Here is an 18,883-nt window from a genome sequence, read left to right as displayed (position 1 = left end):
AGACCCTAAAATTCTCTACATGAAAACACTTTACAGATGGGCACAAAAATGAAAAAGGGAAAGGACGTTCATGGGAGCTGGGCAGAGACTGAGAGCTAGGACAGCAGCTCAGAGCAAGGAGTTAATTTGCTTTCTGAGTTTTAGTAAGCCTGTGGTCTTGTGATGGGAGTAAGAGGACAGAAGTGGCTGCTATGGGAACCAAGAAAGCATTTTCCACAATTGGTCCTGCTTTTTCTTCTCCATTGCTCCAAGCAGCAATGACTGTGAGGCCCCAGGGAGAGTTCTAAGCCTCACTGCACTGGGTGCTGTACAGAAATGTGGCTGAACTGCATTCCCTTGGGCTGAAAGCCCAGAGGTATGGATGCTGCAGTGAGCAGTGCTTTTGTAGAGACTCATGCATAGAAGAGATGAGGAAACAGAACACAGCTCCAGCCAATGATGCAAAAACATCTGGGGGATGGTATGTGGCTAAATTGAACGCCCTAGGAGTGCCAGCCCTATCTGGTGTTGAAGTCACCCTGCTTCCTGGGAGAGAAGAAGGTGCTGGAAAATCATGCCACACAATGACGGAGCAAATGCCTTTAGAAGCAGGCAAGACAGCGTCACATTTTGCTGCAATACCAACGATCCCCTCCAGCCCAGCTCTCCTGCATCAGCGACCTGGCTCTCACCACTGCTGCCCGTTTTTAAGGAGCACTATGTCCCCTTGGAAAGTGATCCCCAGGCCACCACTGCCTCACCTCCTTCTCCTTGCTGCAGCCTGCGTGTTCCATGGCAGGAGGTGGTGCCCACCAAGGTGCCTCCTGCAGGGCACAGAGGTGCTAGCAGCACAAGCAGCCCACAGCTTCAGTAGAGCTGTTGGACCCACATTCCCAACAGAGTTGCTGAATCCTGTGCTGGCTTTTAGGTCTGGGGAGACCCCATGTGGCTCCTAATTCGGGGCTGGATTTGTGCTCAGCTGCACACTCTAATCGCTAATTAAAGGTTTGCCATCATCCTCCAGCAGCTGTCAGTGTCCTACAGGTCGATCCCCAAGCAACACTCTGCTGAGCCAGAGCTGCCGATTGGAAAGTTCATTGTATGGGCAGTGTCCAACCCCTTCCCCATCCTCAATACACCAGGGTATTTATTTCCTTGTAGAAAAGGGTTGCAACATCAGACAATGCTCTGCTTTGCACCATCTATTCTCCCCTTCTTGCAGTCAGCCCACAAATATTTCTTGCTTTCTCCCCTTGTTCATTCTTTTTTCTTTTTTCTTTTTCTTTTTCTTTTTCTTTCTTCTTTTTTTTTTTTTTTTTGAACGAAAAAATGTTATTTTGTGCCTCCTGAGCCTTGTCGGCTGGGCTCGGCTTCTGTATCAGCTGGAGGAGCTTATGAGCCTCGTCTCCTCGGATTTAGACTGAAATTTTGATTTTCTGCCGCGCTCAGATAATGTGGAAATCCTGTTCCCCGATATTTACTGTTTATCAGTGCAGCACAGCGCAGTTCTGGGGGGAAGGGAATCTCCCCCTCCGTGTCTCCCCTCATCCCCTCCACCCCCCATCCTGCATGCTAATGGAGTTTGACTTCGGAGCAGACGCTACAACAAAAGCCTAATTATGGCGAGTGGAGGGGACAAGGAACTTCCCAGCAAAGAGGCTCTGCGTCCCTGGGACAAACCCTGATCCTTGTCCCCATCACCGGGGCCTGCCAGAGCATGGGGCTGTTCCCTTGTCCCATCTGTGACCACCGAGCCATCTGTCCCTCTCTTGGCCCACTCCTTGCAAGGCTTTGTCACCTTGGGCGGACCTGAGGTCCCCTCCAGCTTTATGAAATCAAGGATGGGGGAGTGCAGGAGCATGGCAAGACTTGCCACATCCGCTTTCCCCCTGCTCCTCACCTGGATTAAGTGGTCTTGTCTGGTGTCTCCAGGTTGCCCTGAGCATCCTGGTCTATTGGACGAGCTCCCTCTCCCTCTCACATCACGTTTATCCCAGAGGAAGCCCACGTTTTTGGGGACCCTCTGAGCATTCCGTCTGCAAGCGCAGTCCCCTTCCAAGGCACACATCCTGCTCCCCGTGTGCCAACACACGCCAAGCCCCGCATCCTCCAGCGTGGATTAGTGTTGCTGAGCCCTTGCAAACTCATTCCTGAAAGGAACCTGGAGGCAAGAAAGGGAAGGGGCGGGGGGGGCACTTCGCTGCCTGACATGAACTAGGCAAGAAAAATAAAACAATAATAAGAAAATCTGGGGCTCAGCAGCAGGGGAACAGCTCTAAGGACCACTTAAGTGGCCAGCGGTGCATAATGCCTCACTATTAATGAGGCCTGCTGCCGATCCCTAAAAGGATTGGTTATTGTCAGATAATGTACAGGGTTTTCTCTTTGCCCCCCAGCCCCTCACGGGGAAAGCAGGCATTTCCCTGTGGTTGGGATTGAGCTGAATAATGTCCTGGCCACCTGCAAACGTGCTGGGCTTTCTCTGCAACTGCATAATTAGAGGCAGGAGGGTAATGCAGCATGGAGAAAGGAAGGAAAAAAAATGGGGAAAAGAGTGTTGTTTTTTTTTTTTTTTTTTTTTAAAAAAAAAGGGAAAGGAATGGAAAGGGAGACAGGAAACTTGATAAAGCTCAGCTCTGTTTGCACTGTTCTCTATACAGCTTGGCTGTTGGCTGGCTCTTCTGGTTTAAAGTGACTCCACTTCTTATGGAAACGGAGAGGCGGTATTAAAAAAAAAAAAAAAAAAAAAAAAAAAAAAAAACAAGACACAGAGAGCTTCCTTATCTCATGGAGACAGTTGTCAGGAATCACTTTGACTGAGTCGTTTTGTCTCCATGCTTTTTTTCGCTGTCAAGCAGGCCTCAGGACATGGATCAAAGGAGAGGCGCTGAGCGCTCGCTGAAACTTCTGATCCCTTCTCGGTACAGACGCACGAGTGGCAGACAGCTCTCCTCCACATCAAATGGAAGGAGAGAGGAGAGGGAGGAAGAAGGGAAGGGAGAGGGAGAAGAAAAGCTGGGAGAGAGACAGAGAGAGAGGAGGCTGCGAGGCGCTCTCTGCCGCTCCAGATCTCAGGGGACAGACAGACAACACCAGCCTTTGCTTTCCCTCTTTCCCATTTCTTATCCAGAGCATCCCCTTGCCAGTGTCCCCCCAGAAAACTAACAGTAACACAGATATTTGCCCCAAACTAACAGGTGAGCTCCCCAAAGGAGCCTCAACCCAGCTGGCCCCAGACATCAGTGGTTCCCAGACCAAGCTTTGCACTGAAGCAAGAATCACTGTGAGAGCTCCCTCCTGCATTGCACGCTTGGATATCAGTTTCAGCTCCTGCACTGGTTTGGTGGGTGAATTCCTACACCAAAACTACCCCCTGGGTGTCAGCCTTGCCTCCTTCCCTTCAATCTCTAAAGCTGGTCCCAGCAGTTTTTCTGTTTTTGCCAACAAGCAGTTCCCCACCCTTTTCCCTGTGCTGCTCACGATTCCCTTTCAGGTACTTATTCCCTGAAATAAGATCCCCCTCATCTCCAAACAGGATAGGCTTAAGGGCTGACTCCAGCTTACTGCGGCGAGCTAAGACCCTCCACACCTTTGATCAATTCACTCCTCGCACACCCTAGACCCTGCTAGGATTTCTGCTCTTCAGCCCTCACTGTAAATTGATCTGGTGCACGCCTGTCTGATGGAGGCAGGGAGCAGCATCTTGCATCTCACCTCACCTCCACTGCTCTGCGAGAAGACCCCTAGGTGGCACGTGCCCCACAACTCGGCAGCCCCCCCATTATCTCTCTGCTACACACACAGCTACATCTTTTCGCCTCTGCTCTTCACCCAAACCTTCACCCAAAATGCTGCAACCTGGCTGTCAGCAAACCCAGCAGATGGAGGGCTCTAGGATGGGGGAAGGCCTGGGTTTCCTTTATCATTAGCACATGTAGATGGTGAAGTGAACAGAAAAAAAAACCTGTACTGCAAAACAACCTCTTTCAAAAGGTATCCCTCAGGCCTGGGAAAGCTGGAGGTCGTGGCATATCCCCCTAACCGTGCACACCTGTGGTGGTAGGCTGTCCTGCCTCCTTGCATCTCTGCTGTTCTCTCACACCCACCGAACCCAACATACTTTCCACAACCCCTCTTTGGGGAAAAAAGAGGAGGCAGGTTGGGCTTAGTGCCTGACCCATTGCAGAGCTCGTAGCTGCAGATTTCTCCTGTCATAGATGGCTTTTCACAGCCATGGCACAGCTGGAGCACAGCTGTTACACCACTGCCAGACTTTAACAGGCACACAGAGTGCATGGGCACGTACGCTGGTGTGCACACAGTGTGTACACGTGGGACATTGATGCCCTTGTGCACACAGGCGTGCGAGCACATGCACGTATGCCCCTGCTTCTGAGTCCTTATTATTCCTTTTATTGCATTCCTCCCTTTTAAGCTTCCCCTCTATTTCATGTCCCTCATTCCGGCGCTGCCTTTCTCTGCTGCAGTCCCTTGATTCCTCTCGCAGCTCAGCACCAGCTCCCCAGTCCCTGGGTTATTGCAGCTCTTCGAGCCACGTGGCGAAACACTCGCCTCTGAATGCCAGAGGTCGCTCAGAAATGCCTGTCACCAGGCTGGATGCTGTATTAATTGCTAATCTCTCATTTTCTCTATCTGCCCTGCCTGCCTTGTCTCGAGTTCCCTTATTAATCATAAAGCAGGGCAAATCCTGCATTTGATTCCTCCAAGTCTGTGTCTGCCAGCCAAGTCCCTCTCACCCTCCCCGGTGTGGAGAAGAGACAGGACCCAGAGGAGAAACATTTCGGCTGAGTCGGTGCAACAGAGCTGAAAGCCCCAGCAGCCCTGTTCAGCCGTCAGCAGGAATTACAGCCCCGGCAGCACCCACCCGGCTTTCACTTTGCTCCCACCCGCCTGTAAAATGGGAAGCTACAGCACAGGGCTCAGGTAGGAAGGAGTATTTAAAGATTTTAGGGTACAGATTTTCACATCTTAGCCTTGGGTGTCTTAAATACATGCTCCCTGCTCCTAAGTCTGGGGGCTTATCAGACATTTTCACACCTCCCTGCATTTATTCTTCCCGTTGTCACTGGTCTCATCGTTCTCCTCACTTCCCCCCCTCCCCTGTATTTCTTCTCCTATTTCCTCCTTATTCCCCTTTCTCCCCACTTCTTCTGTCTCTGATACCTGAGTTTACCAACAGCGCAGTCCCAGGGGCTGATCCTGGGCCATCTGAAGTTAACAGTGAAGCTCCTGGCAATCTCAAGGCTCAGGAGCCGTTTGCTCTGAAATCCTTCGGTGTTTCTCCGATTTCAACATCTCAGTAATACACACAGAGAACAATGTCTGGTGTGGAAACCACACAGGAACAAACACCACCGGTGCCACCCAGAGCATTAGAAGTAGGGTTAAGGTAATAAGATACTATTTTAATTGTTTCTAATCAGTTTTTAATGGGACCTGAGCATCCAAATTAATCAAGGAAACTCATGAAACCTCGTTTGCTACATATCTCCAGTGAGGGCTAAAAGCAGTTTCTGCAAACTTCCTTGCAAGCAGAGTTATGTGACAGTCAGGTGTAAACGGCGTGGGTGAAGATAGTTTTACTGCAGAGGAAAAATGAACAGAAAGCATTTTGGTGCCTCAGATATCAATTTTCCCCCTCCCATCCTATTCCTCTGTTTGCAGAAACAAAGTCATGAGGAATCAGGCAAATAAATACGTATCTATTTTCACACGAGAAAAATGTTCCGTTCTCCCCTTTTGCCACCGCTTGGAGCAGAGGCGTCTAACTGACAAGAGCAGATGGGCTTTGTTTGGTTAAATAAAAAAAAAAAAGAAAAAAAAAAAAAAGAAAAAGAAACTTTAGTGGAAAAACCACCAGCTTTCCTGGGACACATAGGTTAAAAGTTTAGAGAGACGGAGCTGCATTTGACACTGAGCAAGGGAAAACGCCAACGCAGTCTCAGCAGAGCCAGTTTCTCCTGGAGAGAAATCTGGAACCCCCGTGCCCCTGGCAAAAAAGGACACGGATTTTAGCACGCGTTTGCCTCATCCTCCTAAAATCCTGCGTGCAATCTGTCACAAGGTTGTGGGGAGGCTTCTTTGGTGAGGTAGAGATAGGGTGCAAAGAATAATCGTGACTCAAAATAGGGACAGAAACCACCTTCTGAAGGAGAAAAACTTTATTTGAGGGAATCACAGTCCTCTGGAGAGATGGGGCTGGAGGAGGAACTCAGAGGAGGCAGCATACGGGGGAATAGGGCAGAGACTACATGGAAAAAAACTGGAGTGGAAAAGGAGTGGTAGGAGAAAAGGAAAGGAGAGGTAGAAAAGGGAGGTAGAGAAAACTGTGAGGAAAGGTTAAAAAAAAAAACTTCTGTGGGGTGGCACCCAAGAGCAATAGAGGTTAAAGAATATTAGAAGAACATGTTCCTACACTAAGATAAGCCGGAGAAATGAATCCTTATCCGTCCAAAACCAACCCTTTAAAATTCGAGTGAGAGAAGGGTCTCCTTTCAGGGAAACGGGGAATCCTTAATGCTTCCTCCCTCAGCAACTGTAATGCCAGGATGTTCCCAATCTGCTTTGAGGGATGGAAAGATTAAGAATAATAAAAAAATTGCAATAAAATATGTGTGAACGAGGGGGTAATTGTGGACAAATGCAGCATTCAAATTCATTTTTCAGCTCTTTTACACACCATTTCAATCTTATTTTCTGCTTGTTAATGAGATCTTGTTGGTTGGGGTGGGCACGGCTGCCCAGTATCGCTTGGGTAATTGCACATAATTTTCTCTCTACTAGTGATTTGCATCAGATTTTTTTTTTCTAATTCTTTGCTATTTAAATCCCCTTCTCCCTTTCCCCCTCCCCCCCAAATCTCACCCTCTCCTCCCCCTCTTTCTTCCCCTCCCCTTCTCCTGGCCCAGCAAGACTCATTTTGAATGCTTATTATAGGCACAGTGTCTCCAACAACAAAAAAAAAAAAAAAAAAGGGAACTAGACAGAAAGGATCCATGTCACTGAAGGAAGCAGCGCTGTCTCTCTGGAGCCAGACACCACGATGCCTGCTCCCATCTCGCCAGCTAACATCGTGTCCTTCCCAATTGCCAGTTTTCCCAAAAAGGCTGCAGCTGGCTCTTCTCACGCTTCTGCCAGGACCAGCGTGCTCCTGACAAGGATTCAGATGATCCCTAATCCCACTCCACTGGGGCCGAGGAAAACATTACCCTGGACAGTGGAAAGAACTGGAGCCCTGGGATGATGTCAGGAAATGTGAAACTGTGCTACGCTTGTGTAGACTAAGAATGTCCCTGAGTTTAGGACGTAAATTTGCAGGCAGAGCCTGACCTGTGCCTTTAAGGCTCCCTCCAGGAATGGTGATAAACCTGAAATTATAAAACCTGATTCCAACCTTCAGTCTCCAGCCACAGCCACATTAACTCTCTGTGCTGACTATACTGCCATTACACTGGGAGTGAACTTGCTCATAGAGCAAAAAATCCACTGAAAGCCCCAAGAAAATTAAAGCAACAAATATGAGATGATGAACAAGTTTCTCTTGGCTCTTGGTGTTTCTGGAGGTGTCTTAATCTTCTGGTGATCCTGTGGGTTTGCTGAAAGAGTCAGTGCTCTCAGAAATAACATGGTATGAAAGCACAGGAAGCGCCTGACTTTTAACTATGCCTCAATATATTCTTCAGCTAGACAGTGGCCATTTGCAATAAAATAATTATCTTCTGCTTTTCAACAACCCCTTGCAAGACCCCAACATGCTACAGTGAACAAGTGAATCAGACACATTTGAGATAATAGGCCAGGAGCTAAAAAGGAAGCAGAAATGTTAGGAGGGGAAGCAGTGGACAGGATCCTTCTAAAAATGTGAAGACATTTTAAGAGGCAGAAGAGATGTACTAGAGAGGAAAGTAGCCCAGAATACAATATGACCCTACTTCTTTGTTGTTTAAAAAGCACCCAGGGAATTGCCCATCATCACAAACAGCAGAGGCTCAGTCAAACGTGGCCCTCATTTTTCTCTTTGTGTTGACTTGTAAGGTACTAATTTACTTTATTTCCTTCCACCTCAGCCCACACTGCATACCGCTTTCCTGAAAGACCATCAGGCAAATGTTGATCTGAAGTTATACTGATTTTACCACTACAATGAGCCACTTGTCATAAACTTTACAGCAGCCACAGTGAGAGGCGAGTCCCAGCTAGCAAAGATCTGAACTTCAGAACAGTTGGATGCAAAGTTTGTTTTGCTGTCAGTGTGAAGCAGGACCTGGCTAAGTACCTCTTGGTGCCTGGCCTTGCTCTAGTTGGATTTGACAGGTATTCTCAGATAAAAGGGAAACGACTCCTCTGTGGGATGAAACTGAGTTGGAAATGTTTAAAAGGTATTCATGAAATCCCACCCATCTCCACACACACTTGTTTTACAACCTACTCTGTTCCAGTGCTTTGAGAAATGGTGAGACCAAAGCTCCAGGGCCAGAAACCACCCACTGGATGACTGCTACCTCTGGTTCTCACCCTTTGTATTTAGCTTTGCTTCAGGCCTGTATCTCTTTGCTAAGTTTTGGCACAGGCATCAGCCAGCCAGGAGGCAGCTCCCAGCCGCAGTCAGGCCAGCTGAATCCGTGACAGCTGCTGCTAACCCACGCGACCTCTGGGGAGAGATGGGGACCTCACTGCTGCATGCTCCAGCTCCCTGGTACTGAGCTACTTTCTGCTAATCTGTGACTGCTGCAGCCACTGAGTGCACCCTGGCAGATGCAAGGTGACTCATCTGGCTGCAGCTGGCCAGCCCGTGACATACACATTCTCAAACAGGCTACGCTCAGAGCAAGATCTCTTCCCTACAAAGGCTGTCCCAGCACGAAGCAATCTGAAATAACTGCTCAGGTTACCCTGAGGTCTCTCATTAAGATCTGGGAAGGGGTAGGGAATAAAGGATCATGCTTGGGTAGCAGTTTAATTGTGTGGGACTCTCCTTTGCACAACCGAGACAGTGTTCTTAGGTGAAGTAAAACATCATCATGGGATGAAGTAGCTGAACTTCCCAGCTGACTTCTTGTTCTTTGGCAGTCTCAGCTCTGGAATAAAGGCACAACAGCCTCTAAACTGGGGCAACTAGATGTCACTTCTGAGGAGGGCTTTAGAGATCCAGGAGCAGAACAGGACGAGGCACAAAGCTGTGCATGCTGCAGGCTGGAAAACAAGCAAGAAACGTGGCCATTTCCCATGTGAAGTTTGGGTAGAACTTTCAGCAACGTCTGCCCTTTCTGTCAGGAGGGGGAGGACCGAAGTGCATGCAGGGGGAGCGCACCGAGACTGCAGAGGCCGAACGTAATCCCCTTTTCTCTGTTGTGGGAATGGAAATGCCATGCTTCTCCTCTTGAATTTCAACTGCCAGCACCGAGCCTGTCTGGTGGATTCTGGCCGGGACACCCAATCCCAGGGTAACTGGATAGTGTGCTGAGCGGCAGCAAATGCTGGGAGCTCTTGACCTGGCAGGCCCCCACCCCCTTGTCAAACTGCAAAGAAATCTCCCTCCTGCTGCTGCTGAAGGATGAAACCAGAGAACTGTCTGTTTGCAGCTCTCAGACAAATTGCCCTCATTTGAAGTTCCCATTTTTTTCTACCTCCTGACCACTCTCCTTCCCTGTGGTTGATATTTACCCCTGCAGAGAGCAGATACCACAGATACTTGCTCAGGAGAATGAGAGGGTTGAGGTGCTATGGGCTTTACCTGTAATGCTGTGAAACAGCTGAATCATATTGAGACCTCGCAACACTTACACACACCCCACTATATAGATGAGGATACTTCTGTATTTCTCGCATCCCTCCACTAGGAACAGCAGAGAGCTTAGAAAGGCAGGAAGTTGGCAAGATCAGTAAATATAAAGCACTCATAAAATAACCTGGGTTAGCCTTTTCATGCACAAAAGAAATAGAAGAATTTATATGCTGATATCTTGGACCTCGCATGATTAGAAGCATTAGGGAAATAGGAATCTCCCCTTCTTGGGGGTGCAAAGCTCTCTTTTCTTCAGGACTTCAAGATAATGTATCCTCTCTTTCCCATACAAAGGGCTTATTGGCTCAGGACTCTATCTTCCCCTACTCTGAGCCTGGGGGCAGGGTAATTTGGGATAGGGATAAGCACAGAAAAAGCATTGGTCTGGTCATTTTAATGAGTCTCTGACTTAGCAAGCAGGACTACTAAGTAGATGATGAACCTACAGAAATGGAAATTGCATGATGGACTAGTGTTTGTGCAGCTTATCACGTGCATCTCAACTTATTCTTCAGTTCTAAATTGCACTTGTGAAAATCTGAATTAGTCATGTGCCCTGGACTATCTAACCTGCAGCCTGCCTTTGAATTCCATACCATATGCTCATCTCCCAAGCCTAGTGCTATTAGAAATCCCTTGTCATAAAGATGTCTCCCTATTTCCCCCACAAATTACACTGTTTGAAGCAATATTCAGTCCCGTGCCAGTCACACTTTACATTTTCTATCTTATGACCATTCAAAGCTAGAAGTGGGATTTTTATACCATTTCAGAGAAGCTGCAAAATTTCCCTCTTTCCATTGACACTCAATGTTTGTTTTCACACTTGAGAGATCACAAGATATTGGACCTTAAAATCTATATACCTCTGTGATGTCCCCATTTATTGGACTCCTCTCTAAACAGTTGTAGCCTTTTCATTTCAGATACCTACCTCATTTCTCCTGTAGTTTCAAATTATTTTGTACTTCCTGTCTTAAATAGTGTTACTGGCCACTCTGAAACAACCGCTACAGGGCACTTCATATGTCTCCACATTTCACAAGTGACCGAGAACAAAAGCAAAACATATTTGGTACCCTTCCAGGACTGCAGACACCACAAGAATACAAGTCCTTGCTGTTATTTTTTAGTGTGCTTTGTTGCACTTAAAAGGAAATGTGTATTTAGAATATAGATTACATCAAGTAAACCAAAGAGAAGATTAAAGGCTCTATCTAATGAGGTGACAAAATATTAGAATTCTTATTCCAGGATGGTGATAGAGAGCAGATCTAGTGTGGGCTGTATTCTCAGCTGGTGCAAACCCTGACATCTCCATTGACTTCAGTAGAGCTCACCAACTGAGAACATAAGTCTGCTCCCATTACATACACATAGCACGAGCTCTGCTCTCTGTACTCTCCAGACTTGCTGATGATGGAAGACTTAACCTCTCTACACTGCTGAGGCTCATTTCTCTGTCATGTGCAGCACTGAAAAGCTGTGCATGCAACTGGCAGCAATCTGATAAAACCTGGGTACAGGGCCCTTCAGAAGGCAGCTGGGCCGAGCCTTGGTGCTCTATTCTGAGCTCAGGCAGGGATTTCAAAATCAAGGGTGTGATATATGGGGAGGCCGTAGATGTTGCCTGATATCCTTAAAACACACACACACTCCATTTTTTACACCAGCAGATGCATGTGAAACGTATCTTTCCTCCTTTAAAGCTTACTTACACCTCTTATTCTGATCTTGTGGAAAGCATTTAGCAGAACTGATTACATGACAAAATATTTCTCAAAACTAAATCCCTGATCTACAAATCCTTATGTTTTGAGGAAAGTCAGATCCATGGCATTTTCACAACTAGTGGCTTTCCAAGTTTCAGCCAGACTTGGACAAGCTGGCTCCAACTAATCTCTAGATCAGTGGTCCACAAATCATGGCCTACTTCTAAAGAGTCTGCAAAAGGTAACAGAAAATCAAGCTTGCTGCCATTAGGCTAAAATCTACAAATGAAGGGCACACACCTGCACTGGAATTTTTCTGGAGTGCTGAGAAGACAAACACCAATGCTCTATGTCCTGCTGTTTGCAATTACAGTATGCTATCCTGAATACAGGAACTAACAGGATACAAATGCTCTGGCAGTGTAGTGCTGAGCTCAGGATAGATACTGCCGATAAACAAATTAACTAATTGTTTTAACTAGGCTGCCTCCAAGAATTCCTGACAATAATAATAACTCCCTTGTTTACCATAATTCATTGTGATAGCCTGAAGTCTGCCCTGCTCTCAGAGGATCTGGACCAGCCAAATACTGTCAGCCAAATAAAGAGAATGGAAGCAGGTCACATACCTGTGGAGAGAGGCCATTGCTAACAGGATTCATGTGGTTGGCAGGAGCTGCAGCATTCATGAAACTGTCTGAGTAGCTGGAGAAGCTGTGTCGGGCCCCATAGGCAGAGCCGGTGTCGGCAGCAGCGGCTGCGGCAAGCCCTCCCTGGTGCATGGTGGATGGCGGCAGGGGCTGGGGTCTGTGCACAGTGCTTCCCCCATCTGCGGAGAGATTGTTCAAAGGTCAACCAACAGTCGTGGGGTGGTATGGCTGGTGCTGCACAAAGCATGGACTGGTAGTTTGGCTGTCCTGATCTCAGCTTCTGTGTCCTACCATCAAGGTGTTCCAGGTGAACACAAACATGACACGTGACAGCACAAAATGTGCAAACCTGGGATGAAACGTCTGAATTTTCTCTTATTTTTCCTCCAGACCAAGGGTGCAAATTCCTTTGTAAAGGCCAAGGCCAAAGCCGGCTAGAATTAGCAATACTCCTAGCAAAACCACAAAGGAAAAGGAAGGGAACCACAAAGGAAAGCCTATACCATGCTCACTTCGGACTGATGTGCTCTTCATTTCAAATCTGAGCAGGACAACAGTCATGAGACACACTGGTGTAGCAGAAAGGTCCATGAGACAGTGGGCAGGCCAGATCTGCCTGCTCTCCAGAGGAGAAAGCGGAGTCTCCAATGACTTGAGGCAAAAGCTGGCCTCCCCAGCTAAAGGAAAACCACCTACCTGTTACAAGAATCTAAGAGGAATGTCACAAATCAGAAAAGGAGGTGCCAATGGGACGAGTCAGGGCAAGGGAAGAGCAGGAGTGCAGGTGAAGGGATGCTCACCTTGGGAAATGGTGGTTGTTGGGTAGGTGGAGTCCGGCAGTTGGTACGGGGGCAGCGTTGGCATTCCTGTGGGTGGGAAGCCCCCCGGCAGCAGGTGGTTGAAAGCCGCGAGTTGGTTCGCTCCTGCCTGTTTGCGCCATCTCGCTCTTCGGTTGCTGAACCACACCTGAGACAGGGACAGGAAAAAGTACGTGTGACTCTCGGAGCAGCTGTCCTATCACACCTAGACTGGGTTACAGCATCCTGAGTTACAGCACTGGCCAAAACCAGGTTCAAATTGCTGCCTGATATTGACTTTGAGAATGTTGGTCTCTGTTCCTTAGTTTCCTTTCTTTCAAGTGACAGTACTACTACTGCTCTGTTTCCTGGGTGAAGACACATGCATTTAAAATTGTGAAAGATACTGTTAAGAGCATGGGAGGGTGCTATCAGCAGTAGGGTGAGACGAAGAGGAAAAATTTAGCTTGTGTATTCTGAGACAGTCCATACCAAATAGATGCGTTGCTACCACCTGGCCATTCTGCCTTGTTATCTGACAACTATGTGAATTATGCTGAAGGATTATGTACCATAATAGCAACACGGCTGCACTGTTAGGAGGGATAAATAGACAGATTAGCATCATGGTTTCTATGTTAGACAAGCTAAATAGATAGAACCAGACCGGAGGGAATACAAGGTTTTCTTAGCTTCTCTGTACTGCAGCAAATCACTGTTGTCTGTATGCTAAGACATGCTCTCCTTGCAAGAGGCACTGCAGTGTGCACTAGCATTGTACTGCAGCCAATTTAAATCTCCATGCATTAAAATAAACTCAGTATTAATGCATGTGCAAAGCCAAGCTCATGTTTCCTACAGTGCTACTTTACCTGTAAGACGCTAGGAGAGATTTTTCTAAATGCATTTGTCTGCCCTGATGTGTTTTATCATGAGCAATCTCCCTTCTGGATAGCGGAAAGGGCTTCTCAAGCTGTCTCTTGGGCTTGGTTTACTTTATTTAATCAGAGAGGCTCTCAGGACCGATCTCTGTTTGGGGTTCAGAAGTATGCGGATAAGCTTTCAAGCCAGATGAGAATGCAGCTGCTGGACTTTGTGAGGCCTAAAGGGCTAGGAAACATGATTAAATTTCACAGCAACAAGAAAAAATGGAGCAAAAATCAAGAGCGTAAGACATTCGGAGAAAAAAAAACCTCCATCAGGCTTCCAAGCTGCTCAACGTCAGATCAGAAGCTGGGGTTACAAGGGTTTGAGGCACTGCAATCCAAACTGTCCCCATATCTTGTGAACCAAAACAAAACTCTCTTCCCTAAACATAATGGAATCTGAGTCCAATGCTCCGACATGATCCAAATCTCAAAGTGGGAGTCTTGCTCTGGCCTTTAAATTGAGTCTCTCTGTAAATGCTCACTTCTTAGCTTGCCTTTTTCTTATTGGCACCTGTGGGTATGTATATTCACTCAACAAGGCAACCTGTTTTCATTTAGAGATTCTCATTTAATGGAGTGTTGGCTCCAAGTCCACACACACTGCAGTGCTGCTGCAAAAACAAGCATATGATGAGCTTTATGCACAAATTCCTTTGAGGTTCTCTAGATCACAGTCTATTATTGCTCTTTGGACATGTTACTCATCTAACTAGTGTGCTTTAAAAACAGTTTGATTCAGACCCGCTAATGACAGCTGTGTGTGACCTGCTGGCAATGGCCTTGTCCCGGTCAGTCCTTCAGTTCTTGCAGTTATTTACATCCATGCACAATGAAAACAAACAAACAAAGAAAAAAGCCCATTTTTCTTTGGAGGAGCTCATCTAAATTAACCTCCCTGAAATGTATACAGTGCTGATGTCAGGTCCTTGGCACCCGATGTGCCTCTTTACAGACCTGTTCCTACTGCACTGCGCTACTGAAGCAGTGTAACCTCTTAGCACCTTCCAAAAGCGTGACAGAAATAGGTCAGCTTACATCCGATCTGCATTGATCAACAGAGTCCATGCAGGTCAGAATCTCTGTGCTCATTTTTGGCACCATAAGTCGCTAGCAAAATCTAGGACAGAGTTAGGGAGAGAAAAATGAATGAACATCAAGGTCTGTAGCACTTTATAACATTTTTACACAGCCCAACACATGGCACAATCTCTAGGAGCTGTGAGCAACACAAATAAATAACCTTTTGTTTGCCCTGCTCGTAAAAAGTGGATGGTCCTGTCCTTTTCTCACACGTGCAGGAATTTGTTAATTCATGCACATTAAGGATACACTACGCGTCTCCTCCTCTCATATCATTTACTTTCACTTGCACAGTTAAGGACATAAAAACTTGCTAAATTTCTATAATCTAGAACACCAGGAGATATATATACCTCCTCTCTTCATAGAAAAGGGCCTGGCCTGTGTCTGGAAGAGCTCCCACTCCAACAAAGATCTCAGTGCTGAGGACAGCATAAAAAATTCAAATAACCAAGGACCTATGAATCCAGGAGTTGGGAGGGAAAGAGAAGATGAAGTCCAAGAAAGTAAAAGCCATTCTGGTGATTTCTGACTCTTTCCCAACATCAGAAAGGGTGGGAAAGTTCCTTTTTATAACCAAGAGCCAGATGTTGGCAAATCCACTGGGGATTAGAAGTTCAGAAGAAACATGTGGTGAGAAGGTCTAGTATAGGACTGGGTTCTCCAACAACATCTCCACGCGTACTCTGGTTTCTCTGTGGTGGTTTGTCAGTCGGCTCGGCTAACATATGATCAAAACACAACTTTGGAGAGATTTGCACTGTATTACATTACACCACATGAGGTTAGTGCTGCCCATGCACCAACACACGTATCTGCATAGAGTTCAAATTCACACCTGTGTGTATAACTCCTCCCATCTTGCTTCTCCACATCCACTTGAGGGTGCAGAGCTGCTATTTCATTTCATTTTATTTTATTTTATTTTATTTTATTTTATTTTATTTTATTTTATTTTATTTTATTTTATTTTATTTTATTTTATTTTATTTTATTTTATTTTATTTTATTTTATTTTATATTTCATTTCATTTTTAAGGGAGATAAAAGGATACATTGGATCCTTTTACAACCATGTCGTGTTGACCGGAAAGGCCTCTGCAGGGGCCATTCTTGGGGTGCCCTCCAAACTTCAGTCTGCAACACACAAGGGTATGGGAAGAAAGGAGGGAATGCTATTTTGCATGGCTTTGGACTACAACCAGAGAAAAAGTCAGTTCCTAATTATACGATGGGATCCTTGTATGACTTCAGGGAAGCTTTGCTTTTCCAGTTTGAAGTCAGTGGAAATATTATTTCATTCAATAAATTTTGGTCCTTACACAGTCCATGCATCAGGTTACAACTTCTACAGTGAGGATAAAACCCACGTTTTCACACATTTTAATTTATTTCAAGAATCAACCACCTGAGTCAGAGGCTCTCATTAACTGCCGGTATGCACCACACCCAGCACAGTGAGATCTGTGTCTCAGCTGGAGCATCACAGCAAAAGGAATAATAAACAATAACGATAGTAAATACATTTGCAACCAAATGTGATTCACAACTACATGCTGCAGTGCACTGCTTCCTAACGGAGCCTGGCTGGAGAACGCAGCCCCAAATACACTGAAATCTTCCACAAAGAAATTGATAGGATTTATCTTCCCGTGCAGAGGAAGGGACATTTCATGGCCCAAACAGGTTGATTCTGCCCCTTACTTATAACCCACAGAAAAAAAAAGCAGATACATTCCAGCTAATGACGTTAGCAATTCTTTCCCTTCCCCCGCCTTAAAGGTGGCTCAGGCCTTTATGCTTATAAATCATTTTATTGGTAGTTAAAATATAGAGGCTAAAGCATCTAACTGTAATGCGAGGCGCACTTCAAAGGGAACCTGCTTTCATTTCACAACAGTTAAGGTTTTATCAGCCACTAAAGATTCCCCCTGCCAGAGGATACTGTTACACCATGTTAAGCCCAGGGTGAAGGCTACGTCTGCTAAACCCAGACTGGTGGGAAGAAGATGGGAAGGGGAAGAAGTTTTGAAGCTGCTGGTCTGCCTGTGGAGATGTTGTTTGAGAGGCTGCTGGGGCAGAATTGCACAATTACGGTTGTATGCTGGGACCAGGGCAGCCAGCACTTGCAAAAAGGACTGTGTGAAGAACCCAAGAGCAGAAAAACTGGCAGTGCAGAAACCTGCTGCTTCTTAACAAGACAAGTTCTTCGCAATCATTTCTCTGTGCATAGCAAAGAGATCTCGTGCTGTTTAAATATGCTGCTTGCCAAAGGTATGGCAGTACATGTATAATACAGGTCATTGAAGGCAACAGTTCATACCTGCTAGAGATATTTGGGGCTTTTGTCCCCATTAATTGGCTTCCAAAAAATGCATTATATAGACAGGAGATGCGTTACATACACTGCTCAGCTCTGCTGAGGGCAAGTGCATAGATAGAGAAGTGCCTGCATGGAAAACAACTTAAAAAATTACGTCCTAGAAGGTTCTTCATGTTCATCCTCCCAGTCAGAGTGGGTTTGGGGCAAAGGTTAGCACTGGTTTTTATTTAACATGAACACTTGCACCCAACCCTGCCAAGGGCTGGCCCGAGATGTCCCAGCCACTTGTTCTCAACCAGCAGAACAGTGGAGAAGGGCTGCAGAGACAGCTGCCTGCCAGGATGGGGCTGGACTGAATTATCCCTGCAGCCGCTGAGATATGGGTCAGCTCCCACAATTTGTCAGACAAGGAGAGGAAAGGAAGGTCAAAAAGAGCCTCCTGTGGGAAAGAAAGCCTGTTGTGTTCCTGCTCAGCCTAATCAGGACTTGATGTTGGAGAAAGATGGATGGGATAAATGAGCTCATAAATGGAAACAGGGATGGAAAAGCCAAGCCGTGCCCTTGCTCTCCAGCAGCATGGAAGGGATGCAACATGTGTTTGCTTTCACAGGCCCAAGAGGCTGCAGAAACCAGGTGGAAAAGAATCATCCATCCCAAGCAAGCACACAAACTCCACCAGAATCTGATGAGGTCCCTCCCCAGGCTGCATGGGGGAGGCTGTGCCAGGTCAGGTTCTCCCCGGCAGCAGGGCAGGTCCCTGCAGTGCCTCCTCACCTTGTCCACACTATCATAAATGCTGCAGACCCTGGGCTTTCCAGGCAGCTGATGCAGTAGGCTTTCAGAGAGAGGAGCTCTAGCAGCAGCACTGATGAGAGACCCAAGGTAGTTACAGCTCCATCCTAATGTCTTCCCAGGCCGGAAGGGCCAAAACATTACAGTGAGATGGGGTCCTGCAAGGCCCTACAGCAGTTTAGTGATGCCAGGTGCTAAGGGGTGCAAAAAACAGACATCAGGGACATACGAACATCATCAAGGCTATTGAGATAATTCTTTACAAAACAAGAAAAAAAGCCCCTAGCAGTGCACAGATTTTAGGCACGCAGATTTTATCTGTGCGTGTAAGGATACAGCAGTATCTGGTGACACTTTGGCTCAGTGCCCAAAACACTGAGCCTCTGTCACTTGTGAGTGATATGGTTAAGATAAATATTAAACAAGGTTAGTGGAGCAGAACAAATGATTCTTCACAAATGAGATTATCCAATGAATTTAGCCTATATTTCTCCTGGCATATCCCTGTTCCTGAAGGTGTTAGCTATTTATAACATTCTTCTGAAGAGTTTGAACAGTTTCTGGTAAATGCTTTTTTTTTTTTTTCAAACTGCTTTTTATTAAACAAACCATTGTTGGCAGTGAAATATTTCATTACGGCACAAGTTACTTTACTCTTGCAATATTATGTGTAGCCTTTGAGTAGCTATCCATGAATTAGTTGTGACATAAACACTTCCTCAACCAAAAAGCCATCTCTAACTTTAAATGATCAACACAGTAAGAACACCTTGTAACTGCTGATAGATTGCATCCTCCAGACATGGAAACAGGAGG

General features: G+C 46.3%; 1 protein-coding gene across 3 annotated transcripts in view; it reads right to left on the bottom strand.

The window, feature by feature from the left end:
* Positions 1-18,883, bottom strand: part of PAX7 (paired box 7) — a gene marked incomplete at its 5' end in the record, with an annotated part of 99,273 nt that overhangs the window by 23,754 nt on the left and 56,636 nt on the right. For all 3 annotated transcript variants that reach the window (XM_084300355.1, XM_084300354.1, XM_084300356.1), the window contains 2 exons: positions 12,126-12,325; positions 12,947-13,112. In XM_084300355.1, the coding sequence (XP_084156481.1) occupies positions 12,126-12,325; positions 12,947-13,112 (366 nt within the window). The remainder of the gene's footprint in view (positions 1-12,125; positions 12,326-12,946; positions 13,113-18,883) is intronic.

The sequence above is a fragment of the Netta rufina genome (assembly GCF_964035555.1).
Source record: "Netta rufina genome assembly, chromosome: 22".
Classification (NCBI taxonomy): domain Eukaryota; kingdom Metazoa; phylum Chordata; class Aves; order Anseriformes; family Anatidae; genus Netta; species Netta rufina.
The sequence above is the reverse complement of the archived record's forward strand: the minus strand, read 5'-3'. Positions and strand labels throughout refer to the sequence as shown.